The sequence below is a fragment of the Drosophila albomicans genome, chromosome 2R (assembly GCF_009650485.2).
Source record: "Drosophila albomicans strain 15112-1751.03 chromosome 2R, ASM965048v2, whole genome shotgun sequence".
Lineage (NCBI taxonomy): Eukaryota > Metazoa > Arthropoda > Insecta > Diptera > Drosophilidae > Drosophila > Drosophila albomicans.
The window spans coordinates 10,992,540-11,007,789 of record NC_047631.2 but is presented as its reverse complement, the minus strand read 5'-3'; the positions used below and the strand labels follow the sequence as shown (position 1 = coordinate 11,007,789).

General features: G+C 46.0%; 2 protein-coding genes across 2 annotated transcripts; one reads left to right on the top strand and one right to left on the bottom strand.

Annotated features, from left to right (window-relative positions):
- The first annotated feature begins 13 nt into the window (after positions 1–13).
- Positions 14–4,678, top strand: LOC117576758 (uncharacterized). Its single transcript, XM_034261803.2, has 5 exons — positions 14–292; positions 359–2,622; positions 2,683–4,214; positions 4,271–4,436; positions 4,502–4,678. The coding sequence occupies exons 1-5, from the start codon at positions 212–214 to the stop codon at positions 4,668–4,670; spliced, it is 4,212 nt and encodes a 1,403-aa protein (XP_034117694.1). The 5' UTR covers positions 14–211; the 3' UTR covers positions 4,671–4,678.
- Positions 4,679–5,097: 419 nt separating this feature from the next.
- On the bottom strand, positions 5,098–15,179 carry LOC117576757 (bromodomain and WD repeat-containing protein 3). Its single transcript, XM_034261802.2, is given in 16 exon segments — positions 5,098–5,945; positions 5,947–6,296; positions 6,364–6,559; positions 6,621–7,811; positions 8,787–9,060; positions 9,125–9,289; positions 9,360–9,619; positions 9,678–11,690; positions 11,749–12,063; positions 12,125–12,221; positions 12,280–13,087; positions 13,155–13,401; positions 14,048–14,107; positions 14,513–14,542; positions 14,703–14,761; positions 15,047–15,179. Coding segments are annotated over 16 exon segments (6,780 nt in total). The 5' UTR covers positions 15,090–15,179; the 3' UTR covers positions 5,098–5,273.
- Positions 15,180–15,250: the final 71 nt, after the last annotated feature.

Sequence of the window (15,250 nt, the reverse complement as noted above, 5' to 3'; positions counted from 1 at the left end):
AGAAATTATATGATGATCTAACAACTAAAAAAAACTAAACTCAAAATAACATGAATTATAATAATCGTACAACATTTGCGCATTTGCGGCACTAAACCATCAGACGTTATGCAGCACTTGTTCTGCATTTGTGTTCGGCTCGCGCAGCACGTGTGTTGTGCACGTTGCGGTGTTATTTAAATTATTTCAGCATTTTTCAATAATATTTACAATGGCATCGATTGAAAAGAGTTTTCCGCGTGGCGGAATTGCAAATCTGCAAACAAATAACGAAAATATTACATCAAATATTGTAAGTATGCAATACATAATATGACCATAAGGTAAAATAAACAAGACTTTGGTGTCTCCTCTGCAGGTTTTTGGTGCGTCGCAAATAAAAGCAAAGAAAGTGCCAAAGTCAAAGGATAGTCAACTGAGAGACGAGGATGCCGAGCAGGATGAACAACAACTGCAAGCCTTCTCTGCAGAACCGCTCACACTCGATACCCTGCAGGAGCAAATGCTGATCATGGGCATTGTTACGGACACGAGCGCCACTGCAGTGAAAATTGCATTGCCAGGTCGATTGGCGGCACGTGCTTTGGTCGCAGACGTTTCTGCAGCCTATGGACGTGTACTGCAGTCCTTTATGGAGGGCGACAGCAGCGAATATCACGAGTTGAGCCAACTGTTTCAACCCGGGCGCATTGTCTATGGACGCGCAGTGAAAACCACTGATGGTACGTATAGCAATCGTGTATCGCTGTTGCTCAATCTCAAGCCGGCTGAGGTGAATAGCAACTTAAAGCATAACAGCATCAAGAAGGGCTTTATCTTCTCGGGCGCCATTCAGGAAATTCAAGATCACGGTTATGTGATTGAGACAGGCATTGAGGGATTGAACGCTTTTGTACCTAATGCAAACATCACACAACAGCACTTGGGACAGTTGATCTTTCTGAAAGTCAAGCAAATTCAGCACAATGCCGATCAAAGCACCTGTCAATGTGAGCAGCTGGAACAGGACAATCTAAAGATAAAGAGCAAGAACGAAACTAATCTCGACTATATTATGCCTGGCAGCATTGTCAAATTTAAATTTACAAAGCAGCACAAGAACGGACTGGAGGGAAACATCATGAATGAGGCATTTAGGGCTTTTGTGAATGAGCATCACTTGGCCGAACCGTTACATACGTCGGATGATTATGAAGTAAACTCTGAGTACGAGGCACGCGTGCTCTATGTGATGCCGCTGACCAAGCTGGTCTACCTTACCCTTAATCTGGACATCAAAAAGCCCATCGGGGAAGGCGATGAAGAGACACTTATCAAGGGAAGGATTGTAGAGAAGGCACGCGTGCTGCGACATGGCACCGGTGGCATTATTTTGTTGCTCAACCAGAAGTACAAGGGACTCATTTCATACACCTCTCTTAAATCGAGCTTCAAAGGTAACTACGATCAGGATGCCGTGCTCTCGAAGTACACGCGCAAGAGTAAGCACACCGTTCGTGTGCTGGGTTACGATGCCATTGAGGGACTTTACTACTGCAGTGATGATCCCAATGTGCTCCGTGAGAAGCTGTACACACTTGAGGATCTGCATGCTGGGGACATTGTTTCGGCGCGAATTGTCAAGTCGGAGTCAAAGATTGGCGGCTACGCCGTCAAGCTAGGCAAAGTAAACGGCATAATTGAGCAGCTGCATCTTGCACCAAACACACAGTACGAGTTGGGACAAAATTTGCGCTGTCGCGTGATCGATATATCGCTAGAGCGCAAGCTGTGCTATTTGAGCAATCGCAGCGAATATCTGAGCAAGGGTGTCAAGCTACTTACATCGCTGGACGCGGCGCAGACGGGAAAACTCTTCACTGGCAGTGTCGTCAAGTGTGAGCCCAACTATGTTCTAGTGAAGTTCTGTAGTGGCATCAAGGGTATGCTCTACAAACAGCACTTGGCTGCTGGACTGATTGAACACAACTTTAACGAGGGTCAAGCCCTCAAATTTCGAATTACTGGACGCAATAATGAACAGGTCCTCCTTTCGCTGCCCGAGGACAAATTCCAACCTGGTGAAATCTGTCCCTCTGAAGTAACAAATTCTTTGGATTCCGGACTGGAAATTAAAATCACTTGCCTTGCCGATGAGGACAAAGATGACGAGGATGCCATCGAAGAGTTCGTGGGTCTGGTACCATTGCATCTACTCTCGGACTATGTGGATCTGCAGATTCCACAGAAACGCACATATTCCGTTGGCAAGCAAATAGAGGTCGCTTGCGTGCTGCAAAACATTTTCAGCTATCGTGATGTTGCCTATTTCTCAGAGAATCTTACCAAGGAGTGGCAAACCGTACAGGTGGGTGACATTTTGCGTTCCCAAGTGAAAAACATCAACAATGAGGTGGTCGATCTGCTGCTTCCCGTGCGCAACTACAATAAATTGGTCAAGATTCACATCAAAATGCTGTGTCTGAACACTGTGCGTGGTGTGCCCGTCGTGCTGCAGCCAGATCAGCTTCTTTACGTCAAGATAATCAGCAAGGAGCTGGAGACCAAGACGTTGACGGTGTCTGCCAAACTGACAGATGTGTGGACTGGTCAACTGTCCGACACGGCTCAAATGGTAGAAAAGTAAGTGTTGGTTGATGAAATCCTTAGTAGAATTTTAATTAAATGGTTTTACTTATGCAGCTATCTTAAAGAAGTGGCGGAGATTAAGAACAAGCTGAAACGAATGACCGCACCAATTGCCAAGTTTAACGTGGGAGACTCGATCAATGTGTGCTTCCAGGGACTCGATCAGTCCACCAATGATTGGGTATATAATGCGGTTGGCACCAGAAACATTTCCGCCGTGATGCCTGCCAGCGTGGCTGGAACAGTTACTGCGCCTGCGTTGGGCACTATCGAACAGGCCGTCATCTTGTGGATTGATTATACAAATGATTTGCTGCTGGTCAGCAACAAGACGTGGGACATTCAGCACGTGATTAACAGCAACGAGTTGCCATTGAATTTGGTCGCCAAAGCGGGCATGAGGGCCAAGGTTCTGTTAAGATTGGACAGTATTGTCTTGTGCACACTAAAGAAAGGTGGAAAGAATCCATTAGTGTTTTGCCCAGTACGTTTGCATCCCAATGATGTTCAGGAGTCCGCGAGTGCTAATTTGCGACAGGGTGATTTCTTTAATCTGGCATTTATACACGATAAACTACCCATTGCCGTGCCTGAGACCGTGTGGAAGCTATGGAAGAGCGTCAAACGTGCTGCCAATATGGAAGAGGTGCCAGTCAAGTCCAAGAAAATCAAAGTTGAGTCCAACGCAAAGAAGGAACTGGAAGTCAATGGCAAGCCAATTAAACTAGAGAAAAAGAAACAACAGCAGGAAGTCAATGGCAAGAAAACCAAACCCACAGTGGAAAATGGCAAGAAAACAAATGGTCAACTCTTCTTTGAGGACAAGGAACCTTCCAAGAAAGATACGAATAAATCCAATGCTGCGGATGAAGCGATTTCCAAGGCACGTCTGCCAGGTGTATCCAGCTTCTGGGATGCAGACCTTGGCGCTTTAAATGGTAAGCCTCAAGAGGTCGCATCCAGCGACGAGGATGACGACGATGTAGCTGCAGCGAACGAGGCAAATTCCAGCAAAAAGAGACGCCTTAACGCCAAGGAGAAGGCCAAGGCTGAGGTAAAGGAGGAGCAGCGTTTACGTGAGATCGAAGACCGCAACGCAGATCCCAATCAACGTCCCGAAACCATAGATCAATTCGAGCGTCTGGTTTTGGCCGAACCCAACAGTAGCAAATCCTGGATACAGTACATGAGCTTCCTGCTCTCCAACACAGAGATTGACAAGGCTCGCGAAATCGCACGTCGTGCTATCAAAACAATAACTTTCCGGGAGACAAAAGAGCTACGGAACATGTGGACAGCCCTGCTCAATTTGGAGCTCAGCTACAACTCATCCAATTTCGATGACGTGCTCAAAGAAGCACTTAGCCACAACGATCCGTTGGAAACGTACCTAAACGTAGTCGAAGTGCTCAAATCACACAACCTCAAGGAGCGTCTCATCAACACCTTAAATCTGGTCATGCGGAAGTTCCGGACGGAGTTGCAAGTATGGCGTGTTGCTGCAGATACATATTTCTGGCTAAACATGGCCGATCGAGTGCAGCCAACACTACAGCGTGCCTTGGGCGTTCTACCCAAGAATGAACGTAAGTTCAAACAGCTTTTCTATGAAACCAGTAACAAAACTTTTTTTTATCTCCAGACATCACTTGCATTGTGGCGTTTGCTAAGATATACGCAGACCATGGGGACAACGCCATGGCCCAAACTCTGCTCGATGACATTGTAACCTCGTATCCCAAGCGCATTGACATTTGGAATCTTTACGTGGACTTGCTGGTTAAGTGCAGTCTCATCGATTCCGCAAGGTAATTAGAATTTGAATTATACTCCAATCAGATAACTGAAACTTTTCTAATTTCTTCAATTAAAGGAATGTACTAGAGCGGGCTGTGCTGCAAAAGTTACCACCAAATAAGATGCTTGTCATTTACAAAAAGTATCTGGAATTTGAGCAGAAGCATGGCACCGAAGCGAATGCTTCAAGGGTGAAAAAGCTGGCTGAGGAATACGTGAAAAGCCAGAATAAAACACCTCAGTGAGCAACTAAATACTTTTGAAGAATACTTAAGTGGCATTAATAACACTTATTGAGGATCTGTTTTGTAGTTCTGTTGATACTTTATTCTATATAATTCTATGTTAAATGAAGTGTATGATTTTTGAATGCTACTTTTTAAATAGTATATGTATAATATATATTATAGAAATACATACAAATCTGTTTCTGGCTACGCCGTATGGTTGCCAATCTACATGGATAAATGTAGCGACAACCGGACGACGAATTTTGCGCCTCAGAAAAGAACAAACCATAAATGTTTGCGAGCAATGTGTGAATGTTTTTTTGGGATGTGTTATACTTCTATATATAATAATGAATATGAATACACATGAGAACACAATTTTGCTTAGGCCTAGAGTGTATGCTGGTTGAATATTGATTACGGGCGGAGGGAAAATGGGGTAGAATCATAAGGGACTTGGACAGGACACCTGACATATTACAATGACAATGAGTTATTAATCTTACACATTAATCAATAATTAGAAGCAAATTCAAGAAAAATGTTATTTGCCGCTGCGTTTATAATTAATTTATACATAAAACAGTCTTGAGCGCATCCGGCTGACAAAGCCCAATTTCAATCCTTGAATATGCCGCGCGCTTTTGCCGATATTTTGCGTACACGTCCACGGCTGCTCACGCTCACCAATTGCTCATCACTGTCCACCGTTGAGCTGCCATCTTCATCTATTGGCTCTTCATGCTGCTCCTGTGAGCTGCGACTATTAGCTCTATTGTTGTTGTGGTTGGTCTGGTTGGCTGCATGAACGTCGCCGTTGCGCATTCGCTTACGCTGACTGTGATTGTGTTGCTGATCCTCTTCATCAGATTGCTCATTGTAGCGCGGACGTTTCTGATTACGACCGCTGCGCTGATTGCTACGCAGACGGTTGCTTCGACTGCGCCGCGATGGAGCCTCGTAATCCTCATCGTCGTCATTGTCGTTGACAAACGAATTATCTGAGGTGGCACGACTACGACGATTGTGACGTTGTGACACCGTTGCCGCCGACGAGGATGAGGTTTTCGTCTTACGCCGTGTGCGTCCATTGCTGGGTGAAACGTAACTGGTTAACGGTTGATTGTCTTCCGAATCTGTGGCAGTGGCATCTTCTTCTTCGTCGACTTCCTCGTGGCTGGGCTGCGAGCTGGAGCCACCATCGGTGCCTTCATCCGAAGCGGCGGCATCCTCTTCATCTGGCAATTCCTCGGCCGCCTCGTCTTGCGAATGCTCTTGACTGGCGCGACCCCCGCAGACGACGCGTTGACCCATTGTTTGTGGTTGAGGTGGGACTGGGATTTGATATCGAAGGCAACAGACGAGAATTGTTCAATGGGTCGAGATTGGGATCCAGAGTATCAGCATTGCGTTGATGACGCGACAACATACGGCGAGGAGCACGAGCTGCCGCCGTCGACTCACTACCCATATAATTGTGATCATGTGCGGCCGTTGGAGCTTCCTGTTGGCTATTGGAGTTGCTGGTCGTGGATGTTGCATGTGAGCGTGTCATATGCATGCTACGTGGTGGCGACGGTAAGCGACGTCGCAATACCAGCGGATGTGGAGCTGGTGTGCTGGTTTTCAAAGAGGCAGTTTCTAAGAAAATATAAAAAAAAGGTATATTCATATTCGTTCAAATGCTGCTAATGTTTCTGTAACTCACTTTGCTGGTTGTTGGCCAAGGGCTCGTTATCACTGTCATCGTCATCGTCGTCCTCACTGTCCGCCGCAGCGTTCACAACGGTATTACGATTCGTACGTAGCTGTCGTGATGAGGATGCGGCTCCACCAGTTGCTGCCAGACTAAGGGCAGCACGGCTAGTCGACGGCATATCGTCCTTTGTAGGCGTAGGTAGAATCTATAAGCAAACAACACTACATTAATAACAATTCAACAAAAGCATCTACATTCTCGCGCACCTCTTCGGCCTCCTCACTTTCCTCCTCCTCCTCCTCGATATCACTGCCGCGCGCCCAATCCATAAGCGCACGCTTGGCGCTTTGCCTGGTCGGCCTTCCAGTTGGCCCATGCGAGTCTGTATCGGACTCTATAATGCGTCCATTGCGCACTGGCAAATGATAGCTGTGATCATTCTCCGCAGCATTCTGTGGCCTTCCGCCATTGGCACGAGTATTGCGGGACGGACTCTCGAGGCTGGAGCTTCCTCCAGCGGCAGCAGCTGCACTGGTACTGGGCCCATTGCCAATTGTTGTCGAGCTCTTGGACTTGGCTTGTCGTCCCTTCTTGCGCGGCGTCAGACTGCTGTCCTGAGTGCTCTCATCGTGATGCGAGTGAGATTCCATATGAGGATGATCTTCCTCGGAGCTGCCTAGCAGGCGTCTCGTGCGACGCGCAGTTACGCCACCAGCACTTCGACTACCGCCTGGCAGCTGACCTGACGTTTCATCACGATGCCGTTTGTTGGAGTGACCATGACCACGTTGACCTTTGGCTTTTCGCTTTTTACCGTCGCCAGCAGCACGTCGACTGCGTCGCTCATTGGGATTGTAGCTCTCCTCAGAGTCATTGGCATTCGACTCATCATCGCTGATACGGTTCTTGCGCGCTGGTCGACCGCGACGACGACGGGTCTGCTGCGGTGAACTGTCGTTAGAGTGCGCCTCCTCATCCTCGTTCTCATCGGTGCTGGCGTCTGATGTGGTCTCCTCCTCCTCCTCTTCTTCCTCGCTGTCCGAACTGCTGCTGCTCTGATGACGGCGCTGTTGCGCATTGGACGATGAAGATGTCACGCGATTAGAACCCGAATTGCTGGCCACAACGGCAACGCCATTACGTCGTCGACTGCCACGCTGCGAGCCCCGTGACGTCGTCTGTTGTTGCCCCACATCGTCATCGTCATCTTCGTCGTCGTCATCGTCATCATCGCTGCTGTGTGCTTCCAATCGTCTCGATGTACCAGCTCCCGGTGGCTTCTGAGTACGCCGCGTTGTGCGCTCCGTTGGTGCTCGCTTGCTCGGACTACTTGATCCACGTCCACTGCTGCCAGACTTATTCTTGTTGGAGCGTCTACGTGCGGCCTTCCAGTTGCTGACCACCGTTTTGATGTGCGACTCGAATAGAGCACTCAATCGTAGAGTCATTGCATATATCTGCAAGACAAGCAATTGCATCAATGAGAATAAATTAATGATTGGTCATGGAATTGGATGGGAGAGCGTTTGGTGTGTTGTGGATTTTAAATGAGTTGAGTTGGGTTGTTGAAGTAGCTCAGGAGCAACCTTACCGCTAAGTTATCCTATATAAGTTGATTGGATTTGTCACGGATCGTCATTCATTTGGTTTAGTTCGAAATATTTGATGGGGTTTGATTGATTCGCGAGTGATTCGATTGATGGTTATGAGTTGGGTGGTTGGTTAATTTTCAAGTTTGAAGGCATGTTAACAAAATGCAAAAGAAACGTTAAGAAGAGATGAGCTTGTGTGTGTGTGTGAGCTAATGTGACGGAGCGGATGGATGGGTGTTCGGCGGTGAGGGGAACAGCAAAAGAAGGGCAACAAAAGTATACGGACAACTCCAAAACAAAAATATATTGAAATAAGCGGAAATGAAAAAGTTCTGATTTAAAAATAAGGTGAGTCGTTTTATTTCTCTTTTACGATACTTAATTTTCACAATGCCTTATGGACCCTAAAAGCCATCTATATTTATAAATCTAATGATTGAGTTAGACAGATGCAGGACTTTAAACAACGATTAAAGATGGAATTTAACGAATTTGAATTTTTAAATTTATTGGGCTGGGAGCATTTCAATATATAAAAATTATTTCAGTTCGTTTTTCTTTATAGATAATTATAAGATAAAAAAAATCTTTCCATCAAAAATATAGACGAAAATAAAAATGGTTTGGTAATAAACAGAATTATTTTAACCGTTCGGACTCATTTAGAGGGAAAATTGCTCAGAATGAGGCAGCAGTGGCAAAAACAAAGCAACAAGAAATTCACAATAAGATTAACAGCAATGACAATGCCAAATAGTGCCACATTATTAACATTGCCATTGGTTTGCAATAAATGACGATCTGCAGCAATGGCCAGCCAGATTTGGCTGGGGGACTCACCCGTGAACGCTTGTTTGTATTGTAGTTCTTTGAATTCAGAAATATGAGGCGAACATCCTTGGCAAAATCTAATGGGTCGTCATAATTGCCACCCAGTAGGTCTTCTTTAATAGTACGCAAATCCATTGGTGTAGCAATGATTTCCAGATAATCTTCGAAGTCCATCGTATTGACTGGCTCACGAAATGGCAACGAATCCGGCCGCTGCCACATCAAATCCAACAATTGCCGACAATCGGAACGCCAATCGCCATCCGAACGTATGCGATTCGAGCTGCAATCAAATTTTAATTATTTATTAAACATTTTCAAGTAGATATTTAATAGTTAAGGCTTACCGGCGCGTTGATGAAACACGCTGACGTGCAGCAGCTGCTGAGGTGGTTGGACCAGTGCTAGTTGATGGCACCACATCGGAGTCCACTTCGTTCTCCGACTCTGATGAGTGATACACGTCCATCAACTGATGATAAACAGCTGCAACGTCTATTTCATCCGCTTCCCTGCTTTACGACATAACATTTGAATTAGATTTGTCTTGCATATTAAAGTATATATATATAAAGACTTTACCTAATGATACGTAAACACAGATCGGTCACAATTCGAGCATGTTTTACGATGCTCGTGTGTCGACGATTGTATTGCTCCGCATTGGTAGCCAAATATCGCACATCAAACTGTGCCGAGGTAATGCGACGGTAAAAATGATTTTCAAAACGCGACTTGACCGTTGTTAAATCGATGGGATACTCAATCAAATAGGCGTAGTCTGGATAAATATTGAGGTCAACCGGGGCTAAAAAGTGCTCGGCAATCGACAGACGCATCACCTGGAAATCAGAATAATTAATTATATTTATATTCCAATAAGTATAATTTCTTAATTACCTGCTCGAGTCCGTTAATAATGCGTCGACAGGTGCCATCGCGATCACCTCGATGCCACTCCTCTGACTTCGGCTGATATAAAGTGGCGCGTATTTCTACCGGTAGCACGGGTATAGCGCCGCCTACTTCATCGGGCAGTCGCTGTTCATCAATGGGCTCCATATCCCAGGGACTCATGTATTCGTACTCTCCATTATCCCAGCGCACGCGGCAACACATAAAAAACGAGTCGGGGAATTCAGCGCTTAGTGCATGACGCGATTCAATTTCACCCAACCACCAACCGTCGCCAATCATGCAGCGAAAGCGATCACCAATGCTCCAGTTGCGCTGCACTGCTAGATCAAAGGTCTGACGTAATACTAAAAAGTCCAGCACGTCTGGCATATCGTGATACTTGATCTTGAATGTGGTACCCGTCATGTTGCCATCCTCATCGATAATGGCCAACTTAAGGCAACATAAACGAGGTGGACGTATCTCGTACTTAATGCCAATGACACGCACCAGCTCGTGATCACGCAGCGGACGAAAATTCCAGGGCTCCGAGCTGTGCGACAGCTTGTAGACTTTTTTCAAACGCACAGCCTCGAGATATCGCTGGTGTCCCTGCCGAAAATAGACAATCTCATCGCCCATTTGGGGATAGTAGGGCGCCTTTCGGGGTATCACCTCCGACAGCCATTCGGCTGGGCGATAAAGCTCCGGTATTTCACCGTTTGGTGCCCTTGGTGGGATAAGTACACGCTTGCGTCCACGCTTTTTACTGGCTGCCTGCCCGGTGCCGGCATCATCACTACTGTCATCGCTAGTAGTGCGACGTCGCGATAGTGGCTTGCGTTTGGAGCGCTTTGGTGGCTCAAGATTAGGGCCGGGTGTATCTGCCACCCAGTCCGAGTAATCTGAACTATCCGTTTCCGATTCATCACTACTGTCCTCTAAATTCTCCTCGACATTCGAATAGCTAGTATCACCAGAGCTATTGCTGCTGTCATCGTCCTCCTCATCCTCGTGTACATTAGGTACAGCCGGTTCATCGTACAGCTCCTCTTGATCTCGCACCGCACGCGTACGATAGGCAGGCTGTGCTCCCTGCTGTTGCTGGCCCGACTGAGCACCTCGACGTCGTCCAGGCCGACCGCCATTGGATCGTGTATTGCGCTGTCTCCCCACTCCGGCCTGCTGTGCAGAAGCTGCACTCGCCGTATTTATCATGATAGGACGTCGACGCATCTCACGCTTATATTCTTGCATCTCGAACTGGCCAGCGGAATAGATGGTTTGCTTGAAGTTCTGCAGTTGGGCATACTTCATGGGTCGCACATAGGTGCGACGCACAAACTTCAAAGGCAACGCCTGCTGGGCCGGTAATGCGGCATTCTGTTGTTCACCTGCCGGTGCTGGCTGTTCAGCTCCTCCCGCAGCTGCAGGAGCTGCAGCGGCAGTGCGTGCTGCTGCTGCCCAGCCGGAACGCGGAGTGCCGTCGGTTATTGAGCGACGGCCGCCCAAAACGTTGCCTCGCTGTGCAGCAGCACGTGGTGAATTGGAGTCTGGCAATTGCTCCTGTCCCTGGCCTTGACGCATGATCAGACGCTCAAACGATTGATTTGCATTACCTCCATCATTGGCATTGGCGGCATTGGTGCCTTGACGATTTGCCAATGCAGCTATCATGCGATCAATGTGTGAATAATTCCCAGCAGCTGCAGCTGCTGCGGCGGCGACTGCTGGTGCAGCAGGAGCTCCCGGATTGTTCGCTGCATTCACATTATCCTCAATCACAATACCATCGATACCCACTGTCAGATTGGGTATTAGCTGATCCACGCTGCAAGCTTCACGACCGGGCACAAAGCGTTGATATTTTGTAGGATGTGGATTTCCATCGGCATCGACAAGAAATGGCGGTGGCATTAGATGTGGCATTATTTGAGTCTGTTCATCCACCACATGATGATGGGCATCACGAAGCAGAGGCCGATAATCCGTATGGAAAAACAGCTCAGTGGGCAACTAAAAACAGGTACGGGATAAATTTGGTTTCGCTTTTAGTCGCTTTTGAATAATTTACCAATTTGTACTTTTCGGTGCCGATGCCAAGGCCAAATATCAATATATGACCATGTGAATCTGTGGCAGCTATCATAGTGCCATCTGGCGACCACTTGGCATCAAAGACGCTGCCATGTCCTTGGCCATCTATGTCATTAAAGAACTGAGCGACGCTCCCACCCTGCTCAATGTCCCAGAGAAAGACCTGGCCATCATGACCAGCAGACAGCAGCACGTGTTCATCCCTGGGATTTGATTCAAGTACATATAGCTCATCCCTGTGGCCACGCAGCACGCGATGCAATCGACCGCATTTGGAGTCCCAGATTTTGATCTGTTAATAAAAGTTATATTAGTAAAGCAACTAGCTAAGATTTGACTGATTATATACATACAGTGAAATCGCTGACGGCTGTGATAACATAACGATCAGAGGCATCCCAGGCAACCATTGTAACCTTCAATTTCTTTCCTTCCTCTGGTGGTGGACAACTGTCAAACAAAGATACCCTTCAAATAAACATAATTCACAAACAGTATTAATTCTCACCTGGCTAAACGTTCGGTCATGCAAAGCTTGAGGCTTTTCCACTGCTGAGACTCAAAGGTCCAGATGTGCGCTGTGCCATCCTTACTGCCAGAGATGAAGCGCAGACCTCGATGCGACCACTGCACCGAATCAACAGCATCTGTGTAAGCTTCCGTCTCCAGAATACGCTTAGGTCCATCCTCGGCCATCATATAAACACGTACATGATGATCAGCAGAGCCGGCAGCCAAGAATACGCCGCCTGGTGAAAACGTAGTGCACATCATCTGCGCCTGACCTGGCCGCAGCTTCTCATGGTATTGCGTGGGACGAGGAGCAAATGTGATCTTTTGACCGCGTGGCGTGGAGTACTGCCAGAAGGCAATAGAACCATCTGTGCTTGTGGTTACCAAATACTTTAGATCGCTACGTGGCGACGGGCAAAAGTTCACAGATGTTATCATGCCTGTGTGCGCGGCAAGAACAGCAATCGGTGATGTGGTTTGCATGTCCCAAACACGCAATATGCGATCGACTGAACCTGCCGCCAGCATTGTGTTATCCAAGTTAATAGCAATATCTGTGATTTCTGCTGAAGCACCACGCAGCGTAGCCAAGAGACGACCATCTGCAGCAGACCAAATCTTGATAAGTAAATCGTCGGCTCCCGTGATAATGTAACGTCCTGTGCGATCAAAGAGCACACAATACACGGAAGATAAGTGGCCCACGGTGCGGCGCAATAGCTTCGTCTTGCGATAAAGATCCGTGGGCACCAACAATTTGCGGCGCACCAGACCGCCATGTTCACGACCAGAAATTACCTTGCCTATGAATATATACGTTATTTATAGTACTGATTGCAAGAGGTTTTGTCTGTTAGGTTTTAAACTCACTTAGGTTGTGTATGGGCTTGGTGAGATTGGAGTCGGGCAGTGAGATGCCATGCAAACTTGTACAATAATCACGAATTGTACGATTTTGGTAGACGGTGTCTTTTGTACGTAATAAATGCTGGCGACCTCTCCCAAGCAACGAGTTTATGCCTGGCACGCTGGGCGCCAACTCCTTGTCCACCAGTGGACCAAGACGACTGCATATTTCTAGTATATGATTTGGACCAATGTGTGCGTACTTATTTACCTATAAAGATTTCAAATATTAACGACTCGGTGGTATCGATAATTTATCGCGTCAGCTGCTTATCGCACATTACAGCGCAGCTGTTTTCATACATGCAAGTAAAACATATAGTCATCTCACTCTTACACATGTATCCGCATGTAGTGCTGGCTTTTGTCCAAGGTCTATACCCGCACAACACACACACATGTCATTTATATGGATGTATGTGTGAAAGCAAGATGTCGGCCGCCAGGGGCATGATTGTTATTAAAATTACTATGTAATTGTTATTTACTTAATTTTTTTCAAAATGCATATGGAAACACTATAGAACTGTGCATTGCCTACAACATATTAAAAAATAACAATTTTATTTACAAAAAAATTAAGATTTTAACGTTTTAATTCAAATGCTTAATAACTAATTAATTAATTTATTTATGTTTTTGCAATTAATTAGTTGCACGCAAAAAATTAATAGTTATGCATAAGTGTATGCAGCCAATCGATAGCCATGTGACGTCACAAATGCGCGGACCAACACACGCACAAGCGCGCACATAAAGTCACAACGAAACGAAGTCTGCACACAAATGTCAATTATGCAAGCACAAATCACTTAGGACACAATATAAAAATCACAACAAATGTTAACTAAACTCACCAACTCTTCAAAGGTCTGGTCATGCTCATTTCCCAACCAGTCGATGCGTCGGGGCAATACCTACAAACGTTCGAAAGGAAAATGATTATCATTTGCACTTGCTGCGCTGTTGAGCATCGAAGTGACGTCGCCATCGCCGCCGGGAGCCAAATTTATTGTTTTCTTTCTTTTTTACCTACTTGTTATTAAAAACAACGGACAGACCAAAATGCTGCGGACAGAAATCGAATCTCCCATACCGTAGTACAATTCACTTTCAGTATAGCTTTGAACTCTGAAATAAGCGGACGCTGCTGCTGCTCTGCCGGTTGCTACAACAACAACTACGGCGGCGACGACGACGACGAAAACCAAAACAAAATATATAAACAAACGCTTTCGAGAGTTTTGCATTTCAAGCAAGTCAAAAATCCTTAAGTTGCCCAATGCAACACTTTGCCTATCAGCCGCCCAAACCTCGCTTACCTTCTTTTGCTCTAGTTCTTTCACCAGTATCTGAAAATTGTGAATTTTGTAAAGAATCGGGTTAGTAAAATGTTTGTAAACAAAAGCGAAATTCAAACGTATGAAATTGCGCTCTTTTTTCGCAGGTCGGCGTTCAACCAAAAACAAAAAAATACGAAGAAAAATAACAAAAAAACGCCCGATCACCGACCTTTGCTGTCTCCTCCAGCGGGCCTGCAGTCAAAAATTTTGCAATTAGGAAGTACAATTCTGAAAGAGAAATAATTGCGGTTCACATTAAATGCAACAAGTTGCTTGCCAAATGCACATAATTAACAGAAAATTGCATTTATTTCGGCTACTCGGCCATTCGCGCAGATTTCTGCACTCACAACGACGGGCTTCACACACACAGTGCTTCACACTGAGGCTGAGGCCAACTACTACTGTAGCTAGCTAAAGACAGCCCAGAGAGGGAAGCGTACTTCTCGTGACTAGCGACAAATTCTAGCCATATAATTGTTGAAATTACTTTTGATTGGGTATTTAACGCACCTGGCACTATCACATTATTTGAACTGGGCTGCCTGTTTTCCATTATTACACATTTTATTACGAAATTACAAAAAAATTGTCGCACTGAAACTCGACTGAAATACTTTTCTCAGCTTCTTCTTTTGTGACAGTACACCAGTTGCCATTCAGCATATTACGTTTTTGACATTCGCTGTGAATGTCATTCACTCTGTTACACACGAA

What these genes read in the sequence shown, in the direction of transcription:
- LOC117576758 (XM_034261803.2), top strand. Translation starts at nt 212, where the DNA reads ATGGCATCGATTGAAAAGAGTTTTCCGCGTGGCGGAATTGCAAATCTG. An exon ending in CGTTCTACCCAAGAATGAAC is followed by an intron (nt 4,215 to 4,270) that starts GTAAGTTCAAAC and finishes TTTTATCTCCAG; the next exon opens with ACATCACTTGCATTGTGGCG. An exon ending in AGTCTCATCGATTCCGCAAG is followed by an intron (nt 4,437 to 4,501) that starts GTAATTAGAATT and finishes CTTCAATTAAAG; the next exon opens with GAATGTACTAGAGCGGGCTG.